Raw genomic sequence first — 25,026 nt, 5'->3', positions numbered from 1 at the left:
GTTCCCTTTATCCCATTATTTTTAAGATTTTGATTGTCATTTTTTTTCATGTTTGGTAGAATTCACCTATGAAAGCTGTGGTCTTGGACTTTTCTGTACTGGGAGATTTTTTATTCCTAATTCAATTTTCATTCTTGTTATTGTCTAAGATTACCTATTTCTTAGATCCAAGATTCATGATTCAATCATGGTAATTTGTGCATTTTTAGGAATTATCTGGGGTTTTTTTCCTGAATTATCTGATTTGTAAGCATATAATTGTTCATAGCAATCTGTTACCACACTATGTATTTCTGTGGGTTATCTGTTATATTGTTTTCCCTTCCATTTCTAATTTTGGTTTTTGAGTCATCTTTTTTATTTCTTAATGTTAAAGATTTGCCAGTTTTGTTCATTTTTTTGAAAAGCTGGTCATTAGTTTCAGTGTTACGTTATTGCTTATGCTGAACTCTATTTACTTGATTTTTTTCTTTGTTATTTCTTTCCCCCACTAAATTACAGCTAAGTATCATATTTTTCTAGTTCCTTGTGGTGTAATGTTATTCATTTGAACTTTTTCTCTTAATACAAGCATTTATAGCATGAATTTCACTCTAACATCTGCTTTTGCTGCATCCCATAGGTTTTGGAATATTGTGTTTTATTTTTCTTTTATTTCGAGACATATTTTGATGTGCCATTTGTTTTCTTATTTGGCCCACTGCTTATGCAATAATGTGTTTAATATTCACATATTAAATACTTAATATTTGGATTGTAGATTTTCCAGCTTTGTTTTATTGTTGACCTTTAGCTTCGTACCATTGTGGTTGGAAAATACACTCAGCATGATTTTAGTCTTCTTATAATGTCTCTTTTTACATGCATACTTGAAGAAAATGTATCTTCTGTTTTTCTTGAATGGATTGTTTTATACACACACACATATCCTTAGAACCAGGTATTCTGAAGTATTCTTCAAGTAAAACATGTTCTTGTTGAAAAAAATAATTACTTTAACTAAGGGTACTCATTAAAATAGCATTAAAATAGAACATATCAGAAGGAAGGTATGTGGGTAGATAGGTAAAATAGATGAAGAAGATTAAGAGTATACTTATGTTGAACACTGAGTAACGGCGTATAGAGCTGCTGAATCACAATATTGTACACATGAAACTAATATAACACTGTTAACTATATTGAAATTAAAACAAAAATTAAAAATAACATTAGGAAACCATTGGGGAATATAAAAAACAGGAGTAATTCTAAATCTAAGAATTATTGAAGCAGATGTCAAGAAAATGAGAAAGTGAATTAAATTCATGATGTTGAGTTTCAAAATATGTTTAAGTGTATAATAGTAACTTTGCAAGAAATTGCATTTGGAGGTCTTGTCTATTCTTTAACATGTCTGAAGTGGTCACAATAACCAAATTACAAACAAATGTGTAATTCAGAAATAAATTCTTATGGGAAGTTAATTGATTACATAATCGGTCAAAAGTTACCAAAAATGGCTTTTCACATGTTTGTCTACTATGACCTTAACATTAAAACTGAGTATTAAAAAAAGTTTTAAAGTAAGTAAAATTGCGTATTCAAATATATATACAATAAAAAATAATAGATAAATGAAATGAAAAATGGTCTGCATTTTATTATAAAAGTATTGTTATATTCTTCTTTTTCAAGAAAGATTATCAAACTTGGAAACCACTCTGGAAAACAGTTCAGCAGTTTTTATGGAACTACCCCATGATCCCAGGGAAATGAAATTATGTATCTACAAAAAGTCTTGCATAAGAATGTCATAATTGCATCATATATAAAGCAGAAACTTGACAAAACCCAAATTTCCATCAAATGAAGTATGAATAGACAAATCATGATATATTTGCATAATGCAATACTATTTAATAATTTTAAAAATGAACTATGGATACTTACAAATCTATGGATGAATCTCAAAAATCTTAAGTGAAAGAAGACAAACCGACAAGAGTACATACTACATGAGTCCTTTCAAAAGAACTTCAAGACTGAGTTACACCAATAGATGGTGATAGAAATCAGAACATTAATTGCCTAAGAAAATGAGTACAGGAAAATTTTCTGGTGTGATGGAAATGTTTTATAATTGTGATTTGACTTAGTGACTATATGGGTATATATGTTAATTAAAACACACTGAATGTTAAACATCTGTATACTTTACAGAATATAAACTTTTTTAATTAATAGATTTTATTTTTTAGGAAAAAAAAATTATCAAACTGCTACTTACATTATTCCTCTCCAGTATTCCTCTCCAGTATCTAGTATATACTTTTACCTTCAAAGTAACTATAAACACTTTTTAATAGTACATTTTTCCCCCTTAAAAACATCTATGTAGTGGATGTAATTTAAACATTTATTTCTAAAGCTTTTTTTAAAATCAAGGTATAATTTACTGGTAATGTTGTGCCAGTTTCAGGTACACAATGATTCAATATTCAGATATAGTGCAAAATGATCACAATAATATAGTTAACATCCATCACCACACATACATATACATATATATATATATTTATCACACAAAAATACATTTTAGATAACACTTGTAGCAAGATAAGGAAAACCTCTGTTCTAAAATAGGCATTGCTTACAACAGAGAAAAAGACCATTTTTTAAAATTATAGCAATTCAAATTAAATTTAGAGTGAAATATTTCCCTTTTTACGTCTTCCTTTATGCTTCATCATTGCTGAATTTCAAAAATATTAATGAGTGATGATTAAAAAAAATCCAAGGATGATAGTCTTTAGAGATATTGATGATAATAGCTGACATTTTCAAAGCACTTTGTGATTTACACAGCTCTTTAATATAGATTGTCTCATTTAATTATCACATCACTCCCTAGGAGTTAATAATATTATGCATAATTACTCCCAGTTTAACAATAAGAAAACTGAATTAATAAGTAGCAGAATATTGGAAGCTAGATATTTGAACCTTAAGTTCAATACTCTTTCCATGGCAACTCTCTTCTCTAGATAAGTATTAAGCTTAGAGCTATATTATGACTTCTCTGATTTTTTTGATATATCATTAAATGCTACCAGTATAATCAGAACAATGTATAACATATCTGTAAACATTGGTTATTATTAGAATATTGGTTATTATTAGAAAAGTATTTAACATCCACACTTAACTTGCTTTAAGAAACAGTCTTAACCCTGAAAAGGAAAACTTTATGGTAAAGCCTATAAAAGGAATCCCATGTTTACTCTAATCCCTATTGGAAAAATATCTTCAGGGGCGCCTGGGTGGCTTAGTGGATTCAAGCCTCTGCCTTCAGCTCAGGTCATGATCCCAGGGTCCTGGGATCAAGCCCCACATTGGGCTCTGCTCAGCAGGGAGCCTGCTTTCTCCTCTCTCTCTGCCTGCTTGTGATCTCTGTCAAATAAATACATAAAATCTTTAAAAAAAAGATATTACTTATAAAAAAAAATCTTCAAAAGTCAACTGAAAAACCTGTGTGATAAAACATTACAATGTAGAGCAAACTTATAGCATGACAAAAGTAGTTTGGTAATATTTTACAAAACTTCATTCTCCATTTTCAAAAATGTATCCAACAGAATAAAGCTCCAGAGATATGTTTCACCAAAAGGTGTCATGAGAGCTTAATATTCACTTAATGATATAAATATTAGGCATCTTCTAAGGGTCAAGCATCTTTCCTTCAAATTTTCTATGTCAAGTAGATTAAAGCAAATAAATATTTTCCTTTCTAATCTGCTAAAGTTTAATTATATCAAATAAGATATACTTAAGAGATAATAATCATAACCATTGAAACTAAAACTGCATTTTAATAAATACAGCAAATTTTACATACATTTAGTATCTGATAGTTTAATAAACACAAATAAGAATGAGATTTCATTTGAGTGATATCTGTTTTAATTATGGGATAATGATTTGCATAGGTAATAGTTTATATGGTTTTGATTATAGTTATTCAATATTATATTCAATAAAGAACCAGTAATCAACCAGAACTATTTAATGTCACTATGACAAAATTCATTGCAGAAAGCAGCTCTATCTATTCAAAAGAAATTAGCAAACTCAAACAATAATTCTAAGATCAGGAACTGAAACAGTATGCCAGGCAGCACTCTGAAAAATTTGCTGTGTCAAATTCCCAGCGCATCCATTAGGTGTCTATACAATATCACAGTGAGCATCAGGGCCAATAGCACAAACCACTTCTGAGAAATGAAGGGAGAATAAAGAGCATGCTGGTTCTAGTAACTTACTATTCTGCAGATCATCATACACTTCTCTTTAAAATATAAAAGGAAGTTGTATAACTTGCAAAAACACTTCTGCAAGTATAAGTAATAAGGAATAAATGATCATACAAATTATCTTTTATATACTACCACCTTTTAAAAGTAGGAGTTTTAAAATTTTCCCTCACTTTGCAATATAAAGTTTTGTTTCTTTACATTAAACTTATTTTTTTAAAGATTTTATTTATTTATTTGACAGACAGAGATCACAAGTAGGCAGAGAGGCAGGCAGAGAGAAGAGGAGGAAGCAGGCTCCCTGCTGAGCAGAGAGCCAGATGTGGGGCTCAATCCCAGGATTCTGGGATCACGACCTGAGCCAAAGGCAGAGGCTTTAACCCACTGAGCCACCCAAGCGCCCCTACATTAAACTTTTTTACAAAAATTAAAAATATTATGTTCTTGTATGGTAGTTCTGCTTATCGAATTTTTTGTTTTGATATAATTCTTCAACAGAAAACCACTCTTCAAGTATGTTTAATAAAAAATAATGAAGAATGAACTTTCTCTACTCCATATCTAAGCACTGATTTTCCATTTAACATTTTCTTAGATGAGTAGACTCATCCCTATTCAACACATTCACATGTCTGTCTTTGCCAGAATAACAGTGTTTATCTAAATTTGTTCACCAAAAACTATGTCTTCCATTAATCAGAGAAAGAAAGATTTGGCTTCCGTTAAGTTTCTCTTCTATGCATAAATTCATGCTAGGAGATTATAAAATAACAGTTTCCTTTGGGGAATTTTCAAACACCAAAATTCCTCTAACTAGGAATACACTAGCTCCTTCCTTCCTCTTTGTCTTATTTCAGAAATTAGCTTATCCTCATAAGGGAAGAATCCACAAACCATGAAAAGATTATCAAAACCATAAGAAAGTGAATGTATCATAACAAATTAACCATCTCCTGTATAACTTCCTACATTCCATTTTTCCTAATGGGTTGCAATTGTGAGAGTTCTGATCATCTATTCAATTAATTTGCTAGTGAAGCCTTTCACATTCTTTCCAACTAGAATTTAAATAAAATTCAATTCAGAATTAAAGTTATGGTACATTAACCATAGTTAGCTTCATTCAACTCTTCCCTTTAGTCCAAAAGAAAAAAAAATATCATTTAAAAATTAACATACTCAGCTGCCTGTTTGTAGCATTTCAAGTCTTTCTTCAAATTTTTATTCTCATGTTCTAAAAGCATATTCTGCGTGTAGACATCTGGAACATTCCCAGTATCTCTAAGTTCAGTTACTCCCTTCTGTATTAACTCATACCTAGAATAAAATCAAACAAAAGGCTTTATTTTGTTTCTCTCTACTCAATTGGCTTAATTTATGTACAATTCAGAAAGTTAAGTCCTACAGGATATTAACAGAAATGAGCTGCGGTATTACTTTTGTAAACTAAAATGTCAAAATTCATAATATATATTTAAAATTTTAAAAAATAATTGCTAGGTACTAATATCATGGTACATATAACCAAACATCTCGTATATTCCAGGCACTAATCTAGACACTGGTGAAATTAACAAAGCAGTCCAAGCCCCCATATCACAGTCTACTGTGAAGAGTGATATGTTCTATGAAATAAAATAAAGCAGAATAAGGATAGAGAGATTGAAGTGGAGAGTGATGGGGGTATTTGTGCTCTTTACATAGGTTGAAGACAGAAAGTATGACTTGCAAAGTGCTATTTGAGCAGAGAACTGAAAGAAATAAGGAACCGAGTCAGGGGGATATGAAGAAGGGAGCATTCTTGGTTGACAGAAAAGTAAATGCAAATATCCTTAGAAAAAAAAGTGCATGACACACACAATTAAAAGCAACAGCCTGTATATCTGGAGTATCTGAAACTGGAGGAAGGAAGAAAGTGGTGAGATATGGGTCAGGAAGACAGCAGGAAGCTGGAAAGAGGAATGTGACTTTACCTGAATCAGACTGAAGCCATTGGAAGGCTCTGAGAAACAAGAGATACTCTTGCTATAAAAGGATTAGTCTGTTGGAGGGAGGTGGGGGATGGGTAGATGGGAGATGGGTATTAAGGAGGGCACTTATGATGGCACTGGGTGTTATAAGTATTGAATCACTGAATTCTACTCCAGAAATCAACATTAGACTGTATGTTAACTACATAAATTTTTTTTTTTTTTTTTTTTTTTTATTTATCAGAGAGAGAGAGGGAGAGAGCATAGGCAGACAGAATGGCAGGCAGAGGCAGAGGGAGAAGCAGGCTCCCTGCCGAGCAAGGAGCCCAATGCGGGACTCGATCCCAGGATGCCGGGATCATGACCTGAGCCAAAGGCAGCTGCTTAACCAACTGAGCCACCCAGGCGTCCCTAAAAATTTTTTTTTTTTAAAAAAGGGTACTTCTACTGTTAAAAATATGTATTAGTCTGGCATCTGCTTGAAGAAACTGACCCTAGAGGAGCAACAGTAGAAATAGAGAGACTAATTTGGAGGCTGTTGCTGTAGTCCAAAAGAGAGAGAATGGTGGCATGAACAAAGTTGGTAGCAGCAGAGATTATGAGAAATATGTCCCTTTTGGACATGCTGTAAAGGTGGAGCCAACTTATTGGTGGAGCCAATAGAGATTTTCCTATGAATCATCTCCCAAGTGTTGGTTAATAAAAGAGGTCAAAAATGACTCCAGTGTTTCTAGTGGAACACCCAGCCACTTAGAAAGATGGGAATGAATGCAGCAGGAATTGGATGGTTGGAGAAATTAACGATTTGTTCAATGCAATATGTCTACTAGTCAATTAAGTAAAATGAATACTGGGTATACATGTCCAGAGCTCAGGGAAAAAGTCAGGACTTGGAATGCAAATTGGGGAATCATCAGTAAATAGATAGAATTTAAAGTCACAAGACTGTAAAAGGCCACCTAGGAAGTAATGTAAAGAGAGAAATGAAGTTCTTAGACTGTTTCAAGACTGGAAGAGAAGGAAATACTACCAGAGACTAAGAATCAGAGGGGATAGTGAAGTAGTAGTGAGTGAATATGAGAACATTGTGGCTCAGGACCCAAATAAATAAAGTTTTCCAAAAAGGGAGACATGAACAACAGTGATGAATGCTGCATACAAAATGAATAGGAGTACTAAGGATCAGTCACTGAATTTGGCAATGAGCAGCCCTGAAAAAACTTTTAAGATGATAGTTTCATTAGAGTAGGTATAAGAGTAGGAAATAAGGAAGTAGAAACACACTCATTGAAGGACACATGATAAAGTGGAGCCTAGAAAATCAAGATGAACTTAAAAGAGGATGTGGAATTCAGGGTGTTTTTTTGGTCTTCTACCTTTTTTAAAATATATGAAATACTGTATATCTATGCTTATAGGAATGATCCAGCAGAAAGAGAAAAAGCTTAGAGTGCAGGAAAAGAGAGAGAGGACAACTGCCAAAGCAATGCCCCTGAGTAGGTAAGAGGAGCTGGGCTCCAGTAGACAACTAGAGGGTTGGCCTTAGAGGACAGCATGCACAGCTCAGCCTCTGTGACATGTGAGGAGGAGGAGGCCTGAGAACAGAGGTGGCAGGTTACTAGAGAGAGAATCAGGAGTCATAGAACTTTTATTTTCTCAGTGAATTAAGAAGCAACATCAGAAAACCATTTACAGATTTGGAAGTAATTATAATTTTAATTATATATATGTATATATTATATATAGCAATAAAGCTAAATAAAAAACAATACAAATGGAAAAACATTTCAGTAATAAAATTATTAATCAACAAATCCCTATAAACTTTGCTATAGATGACCTAAACATTTGTTTAAAAATATTTAATTATCAGCATTTTCATATCATAAATCTTAATTTTATTAACATATTACATATTAATAATCATATGGCTGTGCTATACTTCTTATCCAATACTAAAAAAAAAGCCAAGAAAACAAAAGAACAGGAAGACAGGTTCTGCAGAATATCTAAAAGGTTAAGAAAATAGAATCAATATTAAGTAATATTTGCCACAATTTATAAAACAAATAGAGAACTATTTAATCACAAATTCACTATTATATTCATACATAGAATGTGATTTATACTTCCCTCAGAAGAAGTAAGGATTGATTAAAGTATTAGACCATAAAGTTTTTCTGACCATAAAATTGGTTTTCAGCAACCTGCATTATTTAATACAGAAAAAAAAATCCATAAAGAAATTATTTTGATAAGAAAAAAAGTGGTATGTAGTCCCTCTCTAAATGCTATGTAAATAAATTAATATGTGGTAAAATATATACAAATCAAGCATAATATAACATATCACATACTATATCATATATATCTTGAAGACATTCAAAAATAATTTACCATGAAAAATTTCTGTAGTTTATGTTAAAATATCAAAGATGACTTTAAACTCGGCAAAACTATTCTAATACTATTAGATAATTAGGAATCATAATCCACAAACTCCAGAAACACATTAATACATTTCTCAGTAAAATGAGCATTTCCTACATAAAATTTTTTGGTTTTGTTTCAGGTGTGTTTGTGTTAAAGAAATATCCTGGTCCTTTCATTTTTTCCTCTTTATTCATTCACACATACAGTAAGACTGGAAAGTGTCCAGGCAGGAAAAAAGATTGTTATGTAAGTATAAGGAACAGGAAATAAAATTTACTACCAACAGACCTGCCAATAAAATTACATTGATGGTCTTCATATTTACCATAAGATCCATAAACTACTTAGAATTATATACAGAAAATACACATGTTTTTCAGGGAGAAAGTACAAAGGCTTTCATAATATTTGTCTATATACCACAAGAGTTTCAGGCCTATTGTCACAAATGGCAAATAGTGTGACAGAATTTCAGTAAACATATCAACAGCATCATAAGAGTAAGGGTTATTTTTCCTTCCTGATGGCACACAAGGCATAGGATATAAAAGACGGGAAAACAGTCACCTAGATAATAACAAATATCAAATGAGAATTCTTCCTCCAAGTTTTCAGGGACAGTTAGGGAAAATACTTCAGCAACGAAGACAAAATTCTGTTAGCTACTGCTAACGCACAGTGCAGACTTTTTTGTGGTTCATAGAAAAAATTCCTAATACATTCACACACATATACACACAATCTTTTTTGTTTGGTTTGGTTTGGTTGTGGTTTTGGTTTTTGTGAACAGACAGAAAATAGTTTGGAATTGCAAAAAAGGGGGGAAAAAAAGCTTTCTGGTCTATATGTTCTCCACTGTGACTGACTAACTTTGCTATTACAGCATGAAAGCAGCCACAGACAATACCTAAAAGAAAGGTTACAGCTATGTGCCAACAAAATTTTATTTAAAAAACAGAGGCAGGTCAGATTTGTTTGCTGACCTTAGATTTAAAGAATTTACTGCAATCATTTTTTGAAGATTGAAAGATAACAAGTCCAATTTTATTGCCCAGCTTTTTTCATTACTTTGAGGTTTTTGTTTTACAAACTAACAGTGGGGAAAACTTGTTTGTCAACTTTTGTAAGATTAAATGAATTCACAGCAATGAATACTATAAATGTTTTTCTCCATAAGAAAAAAATGATAAAAATTTATTTAATATTCCTATAGTCCTACTATGCAGAATAAGTGTTTTTGATCAAAGTAAAGAAATGTTTCATGTGAAATTAAAATATTCAATACTGTGTAATCTAATTACAAACAGTTTGTAAGTTTATTACAAACTGGCACCTAGGAATAAGAATACAATTATTTGAACCACAGTATTTCTAAACCCATATATAAAGACATATATGAATTTTACTTTAATATTATTGGAATACACTAAGTGGCATGCTTATATAGGGAGGGATTCTATAAGTCCTAATACCATTGTAGTTTCCTGAAATATCATCTCAACCCAAATTGCTAAATCTAAAAGGATAATATGATCCAACCAGTGCTTAATTGTTAAAAGTACACTTGGTTCCAGATTTCTCGATGGAAATCATTTTACACTTTGGACTGGACAAACATGTAGGTATTATATGTCCTAACATGTCTTCTTAGAAGAAAAAAGGAACTGAGCCACACTAATTTCTCATTTCATTAGTACTGTAAATCAATTATCTACCTACTTTCACAAAAATGTATTTTCTAATACATTTGTAATTATTTCCTACGGACATTTTTATAAAAATCATTCACACAATTTCCAAATTTAATAGGAACACTATTATTTTTCTACCACCAAACTTGCTTTTTTTCCTAAATTGTATTAATGAAAAACAGTTCTCATCATTAAATTAACTTTAGATATGCAACTTGAAGTAATAAAACTGATTTCTTCTATGTACGTGGTCTCAGTAGATGAGAACCAAAAAAGGCAGCAAATAAAAATTGCATCACAGGGGACGCCTGGGTGGCTCAGTTGGTTAAGCGGCTGCCTTCGGCTCAGGTCATGATCTCAGGGTCCTGGGATCGAGTCCCGCATCGGGCTCCTTGCTTGGCAGGGAGCCTGCTTCTCCCTCTCCCTTTGCCTGCCATTCTGTCTGCCTGTGCTTGCTCTCTCTCCCCCTCTCTCTCTCTAATAAATAAATAAAATCTTTTAAAAAAAAATTGCATCACAGGAGGATTAGTAGAAATTACAAATTGCTTCTTATATTTAAAAGTAGGATTTAGTCCCAAAACACTATGAACATCTTTCTATATCTTAGTATTCCCTTTCCATGACATGGAATGGCTTTTAAAATGGCTCAAACATATTTTTATATCCAATTACTTAATAATATTTCTTTAAAGAATGTTGGGCCTCTGAAAACATTCCTGGTGACATTACTGCTATAGTAAAGGAATAAAGACAGCATGCCTACTGATTTTCATAACCAATAAGTTATTAAAATTTTCATTATAACAAGAAAATCTGTGTTTAGATAGCTTTGAAAATATGATTCTTCTTATTTCTAAATGGAGAAATATTTACAGAAAAAGAATCAATCAGTTGCGTGAGTAGAGAAAGGCAGGCCATTACACACTAGAAGTAAAACAAATAAAGTAGTACTCTTGGTAGAATGTCTTCCGAGATCAGACGAGATCGGGCACATTCAGGGTGCTATGGCCATAGACGGTAGAATGTCTTAATGCAGGAAATACTACCCTTAATAATTATGCAGAATATATTAAAAAAGTATTTCATTAAAGAGCTTTGTATTATAGAATACAATACTCCAGTTTCTGACTTTTGAAAATCACTCAACTTTGAATATTTAGAAAGTGTGTTTAATAAAAACTTCTTTTAAATTGGTTTCTTAATTATGTGAGAAAGAGAAAGAGTGTGTGTGTGTGTGTGTGTGTGTGTGTGTGTGTAGGTGTGTGCGTTGTATTTCCAGTGGTAGGGATGGGAAAGGTTTCCATCCCTTTCATCCATTTTGCGTAAGCTGAACAACTTCAAGTCCTTGAAGACAGTAAAAAGTGTACATGTTAGCATTCCTATTTATCCACATAATTGTTTACCATTCGGACTGAAAGCAATCAAGAGTTCTGGTCATTCCCATTTTGATTAGGAAATTGCAGAGAAAGTCTTCTATAACTTCAGGTATTAGTTGCTTTGAAGGAAGAACTGTTTTCTGTTCCTGAAATTTAAATGCGCAATTATTTAGTTTGAAAATATAAAATCATCACTAATCTTTGATTATTGGCACAAATAAGCTGTTTATTTACTCAGTCATTTGTTCATTTTTTCATTTATTTTTGTTGAGGGTTATGTTTCAGGAACCATTTTAATCACTAGGGATAAAGCAGTAATGAATTTACACACTAGATGAAACTCAGTCTTCATACCTAATAGTCAAGTGGATGGAGAAAAAAAATGAATACATTAAAAATATATAATATGGCAGATGGCACTAAATGCCTGGCAGAAAAAAAGCAGAGGAATGAAGGGAAGGAGAGCCAAAGGTAGGGCAGATATGTGTGTGGAGCTGGGCTGCTATACATGTAGGGTGATGAAGAAAGATCTCACGTGGAATCTGAGCATAAATCTAGAGGAAGAAAGAGTCATGTTTCAGTTATAGCGTCAGCAAACACAAAGACTCTGAGGCAAGAGTGTGATTAGATTATCTAAAGAACAATGAGGACAGCTTGTCCTTTCAATAGCGTATAAAACATTAAAAAAGAAAAAAAAAGTATGGGCCTTTTAATTATTTCTATTTTTATCATTATAAAAAGAAATATAATGAATTTTGGTGCCTTGAGCTTTAGAAACACTATGCTACAGAAGAAATTATGTGCTAGTGAGTGGCTTATCCTACCATTTCATAAAAGAAGTAAGTTTATCAACTATATTGGGGTCAGCTAACTGTATAAAGTTTATTAGAACACAGCAATGCCCATTTGTTTACATATTGTCTACAGCTGCTTTCATACAACAAGAGAGAAGTGTGTTGCAACAGACACCTTATGGCCTTCAAAATCTAAAATATTTACTATATGACCCCAGAGAACAAGTCTGCAGACCCCTGAACTAGAAAAGTAGAGTTATTTCAGCAAGTGAGATATGAAATTAGGACAGCCATAAAACTACCACAAGTCAATATATAAAATAAGTCAAACACTGGGTAGATACTTAAAAATATCAAAGCATCACTGTCTCTAGAGTGCCTTCATTTTCTTTGCATTGGCAAGAACTTACCAATTTAACAGCTGATTATTTAGACAGATCTATTTTCAAATATACAGAAATTTAACAGCAGACTTTTTTCCCTCCTTCCCCTTCTTAACATGGTAATGGTCACATACCAGGTAAATGTATACATATATATGTACACATATATACATATATACATGGTAATAGTTACACAGAAATTCAGTGAGGAAAGAATCTCTGTTGCCCCAAAAAGTTATTTTCAAAAGTGCTACACATGGGCATCTGGGTGGCTCAGTGGATTAAAGCCTCTGCCTTCAGCTCAAGTGGTGATGCCAGGGTCCTGGGATCGAGCCCCTCATCGGGCTCTCTGCTTAGCGGGGAGCCTGTGTTCCCTTCCTCTCTCTGTCAAATAAATAAATAAAATCTTTAAAAAAAAAAAAGTGGTACACATAATTTAATGCTGATCTTAATTACTAGTAGCTGCTACCACATTCAAAACAATGATCAGCTAAAGCAAATTTAGGAGACTACAGAAACCTCCTGACAAATGACTAGGGTTTTTAAATGAAATTTTTAACACTCAAGAAGGATAATTTGTAATATCTTCCCCAAGATCATTTTATTTTAAAGATTTTTATTGATTTATTTGTCAGGAGAGGGATGCAGAGAGAGAGAGGCAGGCAGAGAGAGAAGCAGGTTCCCTACTTAGCAAGGAGCCCAATGTAGGACTTGATCCTAAGACCTTGGGATCATGACCTGAGCCAAGGGCAGATGCTTAAATGACTGAGCCACCAAGGCGTCCCTCCTAAGATCATCTTAAAGATATTATATAAGAATGTTGATTATGTGTTGATTATGTGCATCTCTGCCTGCAAGTCTGCATTATGGTGGGAGATTAGACATAATTGCTGGATAAAGGTATAATATGGCCAGACGTAAATATTCATTACACAATAATAAATGCTACCTTGGCGTTTTTGGTCAATAAATTTGAATATGATATTTAGAATGAGACAGATGGTAGTTGAAGGAATTGGGAATACAGAAGGAAAAGGACAGAGGACTATACGTTTTTTCTTATTTTTTAATGTGTTAGAAAACATATTTTAGCATCCATATCTAATACCAAATTCTGTACATTAGTGTTAAAAATCTTTGGTTTAACATCCAGTGATATTAAACAGGCAGAGTTCTGAAGGAAGGTGTCATTTTTGTGAAGTTATGCAAGAGTAACCATGATGTAGAAAATTACAATCCAAAGAAGAATAAATATGACTACTTACTTAAAGTGAAGGTACAATGATTAAAACACAGAAGAGAAAAAGGTGTAACAAGTGATAGGACAGCATTTAATATGTAAAACTTAAGTTTATCCAGTAAAACTTAATCTCACTGCTAAACTATAGACTGTATTCAAACTACACAAACAACAGGTTTTGTTCAATTCTCACCAAAATCTGAGTATCTGTAGCCTGTTCTTGGACCATCTGAATTGCTTTTGCCAGATCTTCCTCACCTTCTGGAATACTAAAATTGTCATCTGGTATCTAAATCAAAGAGAAAGAGAATAGGAAGAGCAATCAGGAACATAAAAATACCTTACTTCATTTCAGAAATAATTTTTCTTACAAAACAACAGATCAAAAAAAAAAAAAAATACACTTTACGTAAGACACCGTGTCAGGCTGAAGTTCTGTGACAAATGGATAACTTATAAGCAGGACATAACTCAATGTCACCTTTGATAAACTCGAGATCAGCTTATGGGCATTTGTTCTTATATATAAGGATAAACACAGTCTAACAACCGTGCTGAGAAAAAATTTAAGGCCGTTTCTTTTTCTCAACTCACTAGCAACTACCAATGTCTGGTTTATCAAATAAAAAAATAGAACTCACTGCCTAGATGCTAAGTTCTTGGAAGAATGTAATTGACTGTAATTATGATATTAATGATGGTTAACACTTGGCCCGTGCTTCTTAATGTGTTGATCAGTTCTGTCTTTCATATAAAACCTTTAGTAATTTCATGTGGCACGTATTCATATTATCTTTATTTTACTAATAGTAATAAAAAGTTTATCTACTGTTTGTTCTTTTACTTGCCCAGGCCACAAACTGCCAGGCTTGCTTTCACAGTTGTACTTACAACATCTGTCATCTAGGAGCAACTCAATGTGCCAACTCTCGGAAATAATGATAAGTTCCATCTGAACAGTGAATTAAAGAGAAGATGTGAGACAGGAACTACATTATACAGAATTATAGTTAAGCTGAAGGGAAGCATGGGATCTGAGCTACAGCCAGTAGTGGGACTCTGGGAAACCCATCCAAGAGCAGAATGGATATTAAGGAATGCATGCTGGATAGAGATGACAGTCTGGAGTAAGAATCCACAAAGCAAGGGAGAAGAAGCTAATTTTGAAGCACAAGTACCAGGAAAACCAAAAGAGCCAGATGCATTAACCAATCCAAACTTTCAAACAGAACTTTTACCCTTCACTCTTAAATAGTTGGTATTGGGTAATTCAGCAAAAAACTAGCATCTCTTAAGGAAAACAAAAAATTATAAAGTAAAATGAATGTTTCATAAAAATGACTAGTGAATTTACAGGCTAAATACCTAAAATGAAAAAATTACCTCTTCATATTCATAATCATCTTCAGATGCTTCAGTTATGGTGACCTCTGAAATCTTGTCAAGTGTCAATCTCAAAATATATGAAAAAATTATTTATTAAAATTGATTTGATGTTAAAATTTAGTATCAGATCCAGTTATCTTACCAAGTTGGTAAATGTAATTTAAACTGTTTTTTAAAATTTCTCTTCCCCGTACAACCTACAAATACATTTTGAAACAAAGTATTTTTTATTATTATTTTAAATTATTGTTCTACATAACCCAAACCTATGAAAAACTACCTTTCCATATGTCTATTTACTATCTAATGATTTCCAATTGAAGTCTAAGGCTTACAAAAATGTACATAATAAGATAATATAAATTAGAAAGAGATAAGAAAAATGATGGACAGGAAAACTATGGCAGTAAATTTTTTAAATCTATTTCAAACTAACTTAATTTCCCAGAGCTCCTGAGTCTCTCGCAGAGTACTCTGACTTCTTTATTTAAAGTACTATGAATTTTTCAGAAGCACACCTATATTTAAATATAAGTAAAAAACACATTTCAATGTTTTCATAATAAGAGTTACTTTAATCTCATTTTTATTACCTCAATTTTAAAATTAAATTTTGTTCTCAGGAAAGGAAGCCTAATTTTTAAGCAAATATAAACCATACAGTAATCCTAATTCAGTGCTTCATAAATTATCAAGAAATTAACATTACCCAACTTTGGTATCAACACAGATGGGACTGGTCAAGCAGAGAGTCAATTATCATATGGTTTCACTTACTTGTGGAGCATAAGAAATAACACGGAGGACATTGGGAGATGGAGAGGAGAAGGGAGCTGGGGGAAAGTGGAGAAGGAGACAAACTATGAGACACTGTGGACTCTGAGAAACAAACTGAGGGTTTTGGAGGGGAGCGGGGAGGGGGGTTGGGTGAGCCTGGTGGTAGGTATTATGGAGGGCACGGATTGCATGGAGCACTGGGTGTGGAGCATAAACAACGAATTTTGGAACACTGAAAAGAAATAAAATTAAATTAAATGATATAAAAAAAGAAATGAACATTAAAATATCAGGGAAATGACCCTAATAAAAAATTCTAACAGCACGGTTGTAAGACTTTCAAAAATTACAAGTTACTTTAATTACAAATGATAATTTCAAGATAATATTTAATTTTGAAAGAAATCACAACATACACCAATAACGTTATTTTGTTTACATTTTTTCCTAATGTATACATGTGATTATGCCAAGTTCAAAATGTTTGAAATTAAGCTTTTTAACATACAGTAATGGTTATGAAAATCAAAGATGAGATTAGCCTAGTTTTCATCCTCCTACTGGTTATGAGAAATCATCTTCCAAGAACTAGTGAAAAGTGAATAAAACACCTGAAGCTACTTTTTAGTAAGAATTGGTATCGTTTACTAAGTATTTAACAGAAGCCAAGCCTTGTCCTTAAGGTCTTTGTATGATCAATCAACTCCTTCTGTCTTCATCCTACCTACAAGCTATTTTCATCTCCATTTTGTAGATCAGGACTTACAGACGCAAGGTCACACAAGCTAGGACCTAACACAGCTGGGAATCAGCCCTGGAGTTAGGTTTCACTACACTATCCTTAAGCCTCTCATTATTCCATGTTCGCTTTCTATATTACGTAAACACTTGAAGTGTTTGCCAATTATCTTACACACAGTTCTAAACCTCTGAAAGTTAAGTTGTGCAGTCTTTAGTTACTCAGCTCCATCATAAGCTATAAGTCTTCACTGTTTGCTTTACCCACTTGAGGACGCACTTAAACCTAGTTCAGTTATAACCAATCCTTAGGAACCTGACACTGTCAAACAAGAATGTATCTTCCCAAAAAATGGTGAAAAGTGATTTAGGCTCAAAAAAATAACTAGTTAATTCACTAATTAAACAACTAATTAAATGACTAATTAAAAATAGACTTTTAATTAAATTAAATTAATCTAATTTAGTAGATTAGTAGACTAAAATACTACAGAAATAAAAAGCTGCATAAAGTTGCATACCTGCAGCTGATCCTATAATTTTGAACTTACCCGTACTGGGTACCAGGACTGAAATCATACTATATTAGTTATCTACTGCTATGGAACAGTTTCCAATAGCATTGACCTCACTCTCCTTTAATCCCTTGCCAGCAGCATTCTTAAAGACCATGAGACTTCCACTAATAGTCTGTTCAAGGTATTTTAGCTTTCATTAACTTCCTACTTAAAGAACGTCCAACATCTGTCCTATATTCAGTTCCAGGGCCACTCTAATACTTTAAAGTATTTCTTATGTTGGAATCCCACTTTCAGGTACCAAAATTGTACTTTTTATTATTGCTACATAACCAACTCCCCAAATCTTAAGGCCTAACAATAAGCATCCATTATGTCATAGTATCATGGTCAAGAATTCAGTGGTGACTTAGCTTGTGTGTTTTGATTTGGAGTCTCTCATGAGGCCTCAGTCAAGAAGGCAGTCAAGCCTGCTGTCTTCTGAAGGCTCAGCTGAGGCAAAAGGATTCATTTCAAAGATGAACTAACTTTGTTGGCTGAAGGTTTCAATTCTTCCCCATGTGGGTCTCTCCATAAGCTTCTTAAGCATTCTCAAGATATAGTGGTTAGCTACCTCCAGAATAAGAAATACAAGAAAACAAAGTAGAAGCCACAATACCTTCTATGACCAAGCCTCGGAAGTCACACATCATCATTTACTCACTATCCTATCGGTTACATAAGTCAACCCTATTCAATATATAAGGGAATTATACAGGAGTATGAGGACCAGGATGCGGAGATCACTGGGCATCATTCTGAAAGCTGGCTATCATAATACCTTAAGAGGTTTCAAGAGTAAGAAAGGAGTTAACATATGTAAAGCATTTAGAATGGTGCCTGGCTTCTAGTTAATGCTATGCAAGTATTTGTTATTGTTTTCCTCTTCTAGAAAGAGAGGAGTACCTGTGGAAAAGTCTCATAAGTCTTTCATGGCCCAGTTCTCTCATGCATTAAGATAAATGGATTAAAAAAATACATTCTAAACCTTCCTCCTTTCTAAATTTATATCTTTCTGACACATTTTCACTTAATTAGATGAAATTTCCTGAGGTTCAGCTACAGGAAATGAGTCCCTTTTTTTATGGAAAAGAATGCCCCCTTCTGAATGACAGTTACTAAAACTTGATTTTGTAAGAATCACTTGTCTTTAAGTCTCCAGAAAAGCAATGCCATCCTTCATCACTGATCATAACATAAAAATTTCACAAGAAGTAAACATTCTAAAATCATTTGAATAGACTCTGAAATTGTAAATAAGCCAACTGATAAGGTTATGTGAAGATGAAACATCAAAGCATAGGTTGTTAATGGCAATATACAGAAAAAAGTGATTTGTCCTCAAAGCTTTGGAATTATCAAACTTGCCACACTGCTACCTAGAAAATACTCGAGGCAACAGCTTTCAAACCCTAATAATACATTGTTTCCCCAAAATCAAAAAGAATGAAAAAATATCATTTTATAAACCTTAAAAAGTATTGTCATATGGATCACTATCATATTTATCCTAATAACAATCCTGTGAGATTGAGTAACACAGATACAGTCATTTCTAAATTAAAAAAAAAAAGAAAATGAATCAAGGAGATTAAGAAATTTGACAAAAATCATATACCTACTAGTGATAGAGACATGTTTCCTGAATAAAAAGACCAGGAATTTTCTACAATATCATATTTCTACAGTTTCTACATGTTTCTACAGCGACACAAAAAGAATGTGCAATTTCTATCAAAATCCTAAGCAATGAGCTCTCACTTCTTTTCCAAACTGTGAAGTGTTATATTACCAACAGCTTAATCAAATCATTTAAACAGCTCAATTTGAAGACCCTGAAGGAGGGAGAGGTATAAAAGAGCTACAGGGCTGCAGACCGAATGATAAAATCAGCCAAGGGCAATAGATTAATGAGACAAAAGGTCAGGAAGAGGACAAACATCCAAAATAGAAACCACTATTTTCCTTGATTGGTATTTTCAGTATCCACAAAAATGATTTGTAGAGAAAAACCTTCCCAGGAGCAACTGATTTGAAATGTGATGTTGTAGTGTTACTGAAGAAATAAATGTACTTTGGCAAGTATGTTTGTATGCATCTGTCTATCTGGCTTAGCTGGCCAGTAACACAGGGACAAATGCACAGAAGAATCCCCAAATGAGTGTGTGGCAGTTTACAAAAAAGCATACAGTAAAAAAAATATAAAAATAAGTAAATATGAAAATTAAAAAAGAACGAGAAAGAAGAGAAATAAGACGAAGGTAAAGCTGCAGTATACCTGCCATAAAGTCTCATGAATTTGGTCAAACCTAAACCACAGGTTTGACCCAAAGCTTCCCAGCAGTCAGGGTAAAGAGGGCAATGTAATTAGATACCAATTCATTATCCATCCAATGAAAACAGATGAGTTTCTCAGCAGATGTACACCAATTTCTGGCTCTGAAGCCTGAGAAATACTTCGCTCTTCGGTTATCATAAAAAGGACACTGTGGATGGTACAGATACTGATTTTCTTGGCCCTTGGGACAGCCAGAAAGACTGAGTGAAGCAAGATATGATGAAACACCATGTGTAAAAAAGGTTGGAAAGCACTGCTTTAGAAACAGTGTTGCCAGGATAGGAATAAGCAATTGACCAAGAATTGCCTCAATGATAAAAACCCTTTACTCTGGTTCTACATTTACTGAACAACTTTCTTGTGTAATCTAATCTCTTAAATGATCCTATTCTCCAGGAAATGTCCATACAATGAAGCTGGTCACAGTTCTCAGGCAAGTGGTTTTTTTTTTCCCCATTGCAGAAAAAACCAGAATTCTGGCTTAAAATCAGTTTCCTAATGCCAATCTGCTTCTGAGTCCTTACAAAACTTCCTTTTTATTATCTGCCTAGTAGTCCTTCAAAGAACATTGTTGAACTCCATTTCCAAAATTCATTTTTTCTGTCCCTTCTATTTCCTTCAGATGTAGTTAATGTCTTTCTGCCTGTTCGAGGTCAACTTGACATTTAAAATTGGGCCTGGTTTTCTAGTCTGCTCTTGCCCAGGGTACAGTCTGTGATTCCCCTTCCTCCCTGACCTGCAGACACAGCCCATATCACCACCCACTTTCTAGAGTCAGAGTCTACACTCAGACCAAGCGTCTCACTCCACATGTCCACTCGTTTTGGAAGAAATTTAGTAGGACTTGTGATTTTGCATACTATGAATCAGTTCCCTGGTACTTGGTCACCATGAGTGAACTAATTGGTTGTTTCTACACTAGCAGAATTTGTACCAGATCCTTACCTTGTAGATCCTATCAGAAAACAGGCCAATATACATCCACACTGAAATTGCCGGGAAACCCTAAATCCATCACAGCACTACAGAAGACACAACTGCAAGAAGCCTCAGAGAAACATTTCAGCTGGGGTAACAGAGCAGAGCTTGAGGTCACAGTTGATACAATGGGGTCACAAACACGGTTCTGCAAATGGACCACAGCCAGAAAGCTATGAACAATTTTCAGATGTGAGCACCATACAAACTTCCTCACACTGGTCTCTTCCATCGCTGCACTGGAGGTAGTGATCACTGCCAGCCACAGCATCTTTATAAAGAACTGGAGTGAAACATATAGCTAATTATATTTTACATGATTTCCCAAAGCTACTATAGTCAGAAATTACTTTGTAATCTTTGCCATCACTGCAGAGCCAATGTACACAGAGGCAATCTAAAATCTAGCCTGGATCCTCGATGATCAACATTTTACTTACTAAATTGAAATAAAAGTACTGTAAATAGCAAACATCATAGTCATGGTCCGCTTTCTAAGGAATGCCAGTTTCAATAATGTAAGTTAACTGAATAATATATACCAAAGATGGCAAATAACTGGCACACTTGCTTCCACTTCCCCCATTGTTGTTTGCTTCCAATAGTCTTTCCCATTAAGGCTTCAGGGGATCTCAGAACACTTATTAACACAACATACCAGAAAGCCAGTACTGATTCAACAGACTCGGCAAGAGTGGAAGTTTACTGACTACTCCTGCCCCAGACACCACCGCCATCTTCTGCCTCAGAAGCTGAAAAATAACTTTTTTTTCAAAATATAAGTCTCTTTGTTCTCATGGTGGGTGGTGGTTTAAATTTTTCCAACTTCTAAGCCAGGAGATCCAAGGATATGAGCTCTACATATTATAGGCAAGTTTTTATATCTGAAAATATCAAGGCCAGTAGTTAAGAAACTGGCCTACAGCTTTCTTACTTCAATTATATGCCTTAGACCAGCAGCACCTGCAGCACCTGGGACCTTGTTAGCAATGCAGAATCTCAACCCTGACTGGGACTTACTGAATTAGAGTCCTTTTTTAAAGATCCATATTCTTTGATTCATATGCACATTAAAGTTTGCCCAGACTAGAGAAAACACAACAAAATACAATTTTTTCTTTTCAAATAGCTTGTGATTTTCATGCAGGTGAAATTTGGTACGACGGGTTTAGTGACATGTTTTTTGGTCTAGAGTCTACATTCAGACTGTCTATCCTTTATTTGAATATATGTAGGGTGCAACTAAGCACCCAGGGGAAAATTCGTTTTTCCAATGACAGTAAGAAATAGGTGACTTGAGTACACAATGATTATTAAGGCTTTTAAAAATATCTTCTCACTCAATACTATAAACATTCCAGAGAAGAAACAAAACAGATGGGAAAAATAACTAAATGTTAAAAATAATAGAATTTTAAATGAAAAAAATTCAATTTTAATTAAACAAAGTGATCAGTGAACATTACTATTTCAATGAAAGATTGTCTATGGATGTCATTTAAGAAAACAAGCATGAATCTTATTACATGGGGTATCTAAGTATGATGACCATATTTCAGGTGACTAGTTTAGCAGAATCTATAATTTTGCACTTTCATAAACAGTTGACTTTGGGACTGCATTCAGAGTTGATTAGCTTCAAAGGACTGGCTTAAACTCACTCAACCCTCAGAAATTGCTGTTGGGGCCAAAGGAGACCTTTTCAGTGGCCAGCAAACATGTCCATGATCTAACTAGTGAAATTCTTAGTATTGGAATGCCTTGTAAGATAAAATAATCAAAATCTAGTTAAGGGAGCGACAATCAGTGCAAAGGGAGGTACACTTCGGGGGAGGTTCACTTTCCTAGAGTCCACATATTCCATTATTCTTCCTTGAACAAGTCTTTCAACAAGTAGCAACAAAATGAATTAAGTATTAGCTTTCTTAGTAATACCAGCCTGCATCTGCAGTTGGACTGAGAATTCCCAAATGTCCACAGCCACATATTAACTGCAGTTCCCACTGTAACTGAAAACCTTACCCAAGAGTACTCATTTCTAACACAGAATTCATTGTCAAAGACAGCCAACCTCTACAAGCACTTGACCCTTTACAAAACACATAGTTAAAACCTAGCCTTGTAGAACACCTGGGTGGCTCAGTGGGTTAAAGCCTCTGCCTTCAGCCCTGGTCATAATCCCAGGGTCCTGGGATCAAGCCCCCCATCAGGATCTCTGCTCAGCAGAAAGCCTACTTCCCCAGACTCTCTCTATGACTGCCTCTCTGCCTACTTGTGATCTCTGTCAAATAAATAAAGTCTTAAAAAAAAACTTGCCTTATATTTTACAGTGTTGCAAATATCTTTCAAATGAAGAGTTCTCCAGATACTCATACTCTGTAAACAAATTTCTTAAAAGCTCTGGAGATAGCTAAAAAAGAACTAGGTGCATGTGTGTTTGTATCTTGCCTTGTGGAAGTTTAAAAAATAAAAGCAGCTATATCCTGAACTGCTCAGAAGAGAAACAGATAACTCCTACCTTTACAGCTATTAGATTACAAAGAAGGGGTGTTGCAGGGTTAAAAATTATTTTTCCTCTACACAGTCTCTGAACTCATAATGGAACCTTTACTAATGAAACCATTTCCCTCATAGTGGATCCTGGCTATTTCTTGTTTGGGCCCTATTAATCTGTACATGTTCTTTATGTTTAAATGTTTAACACCAAAGAAAAGGGTAACTTCCTGGAGAATTAGAGTCAGTATCTTGCAAAGACTTAATATTGATATTTTGTTGTCTAGTGTTCTAAGGAGCATCTGTTCAGTCATAAATAAGGGCAGCCCAAGACCAAACGCAGTAGATTAAAAGTGATTAAGTATATGTGCAAAGTAGAGAACATCAGATTTCTGATTCATTTGTGCATATTATAACTTTTATTTATCTACTGTGATAGTTCAATTAAATTACCTGAGAGCTAAAGACTTTAAACTCAGAAAGTCTCACTTCAGCAACTATCACAATTGCCTTAAGCAACAATGTCAAATAACATTATACAGTCAACTCTTAATTATGCATGTTAAGAGAGCCCGGGGAAACAGGGATAATTGGCATTCTAAAGTAATCCTCGAACTTCATTTTAACTAACAGTTAAAGCCTCTCTCATGACTAAACCTCTTACCTAAACACTGAATGTAGGAAAATTGGCAAAATATGTAGTTTTGCTATCCCTTGACTACCCTTTGGTTGAAACACAAAATATCAGCCAACTAAAGAAAGATGGAAGAAAAGCAAAGGGGACAGGTAATTCAGAAATTGGATAACAAAATCGTAAAATGTTAGAGTCATTTATATTTACAAATATGATTACTTGGAAAATTCTTTGTAAGACAGGTTTTGTGCAGACTACTATATATTGACAGTTGTGACTCAGCAATCTCTCTGAAAATTAAGTAAACCTAAAAACTATGCTATATTGAAGTCCCACAACTTGCAAAAAAGTTAACTCAGTGTGTTTGTCTCAGGTTAACAATTAAACTACGTGTTACAGGAATCATCTTAATGTAAATAAAAACAAAATGCCTGGGTACCATTCACTACCAGGGACACTAAATAACTTTACACTTGATGTAAGTAAGTTCTGAAAGAATTGTTGACTCATTTCTGAATTTAAAAAGGAATATTACTGGAAAAGGCAGCTATTTGTAGAGTTATGAATAGTATATAGCCTCATTTAAGACATTGAGGCACCAACATTTCATTTAAATTGATTTTGAACTATTCAAACTTACATTCCTACAAAAATGATTGCCTTAAATAAAACACTACATATTATCTTTGGTCTTTGCAACTAAGTTCTTCAAAGCTCCCCAAAGTACCATTGTGTACAGAGCCTGAGTCAGGACAGGTGAAACAGTTTCCAAAGCCCACAAAATGCTACCACTGTTAGATCTCTGAAGTCTTGAATTAAAGCTGGGGCATTCACAGTTGGACAAAAAATAAGGTAGATTTTAGAGTTTCCTCGATATCTTTAAGAATAAAACAGATAATCATCTCTCTCCTACCTTCCTGGAAAAAAAAAAGGTATCTTTTTCTCA

At 33.9% G+C, this 25,026-nt stretch overlaps 1 protein-coding gene across 1 annotated transcript in view; it reads right to left on the bottom strand.

Annotated features, from left to right (window-relative positions):
- Positions 1-25,026, bottom strand: part of SPAG16 (sperm associated antigen 16) — a 1,041,622-nt gene that overhangs the window by 1,015,699 nt on the left and 897 nt on the right. The window contains exons 2-5 of the mRNA XM_044241541.1: positions 15,563-15,609; positions 14,373-14,468; positions 11,790-11,908; positions 5,472-5,609 (exon numbers count right to left, since the gene is read on the bottom strand). Of these exons, the coding sequence (XP_044097476.1) occupies positions 5,472-5,609; positions 11,790-11,908; positions 14,373-14,468; positions 15,563-15,609 (400 nt within the window). The remainder of the gene's footprint in view (positions 1-5,471; positions 5,610-11,789; positions 11,909-14,372; positions 14,469-15,562; positions 15,610-25,026) is intronic.

Source organism: Neovison vison, chromosome 3, assembly GCF_020171115.1.
Source record: "Neovison vison isolate M4711 chromosome 3, ASM_NN_V1, whole genome shotgun sequence".
Lineage (NCBI taxonomy): Eukaryota > Metazoa > Chordata > Mammalia > Carnivora > Mustelidae > Neogale > Neogale vison.
The sequence above is the reverse complement of the archived record's forward strand: the minus strand, read 5'-3'. Positions and strand labels throughout refer to the sequence as shown.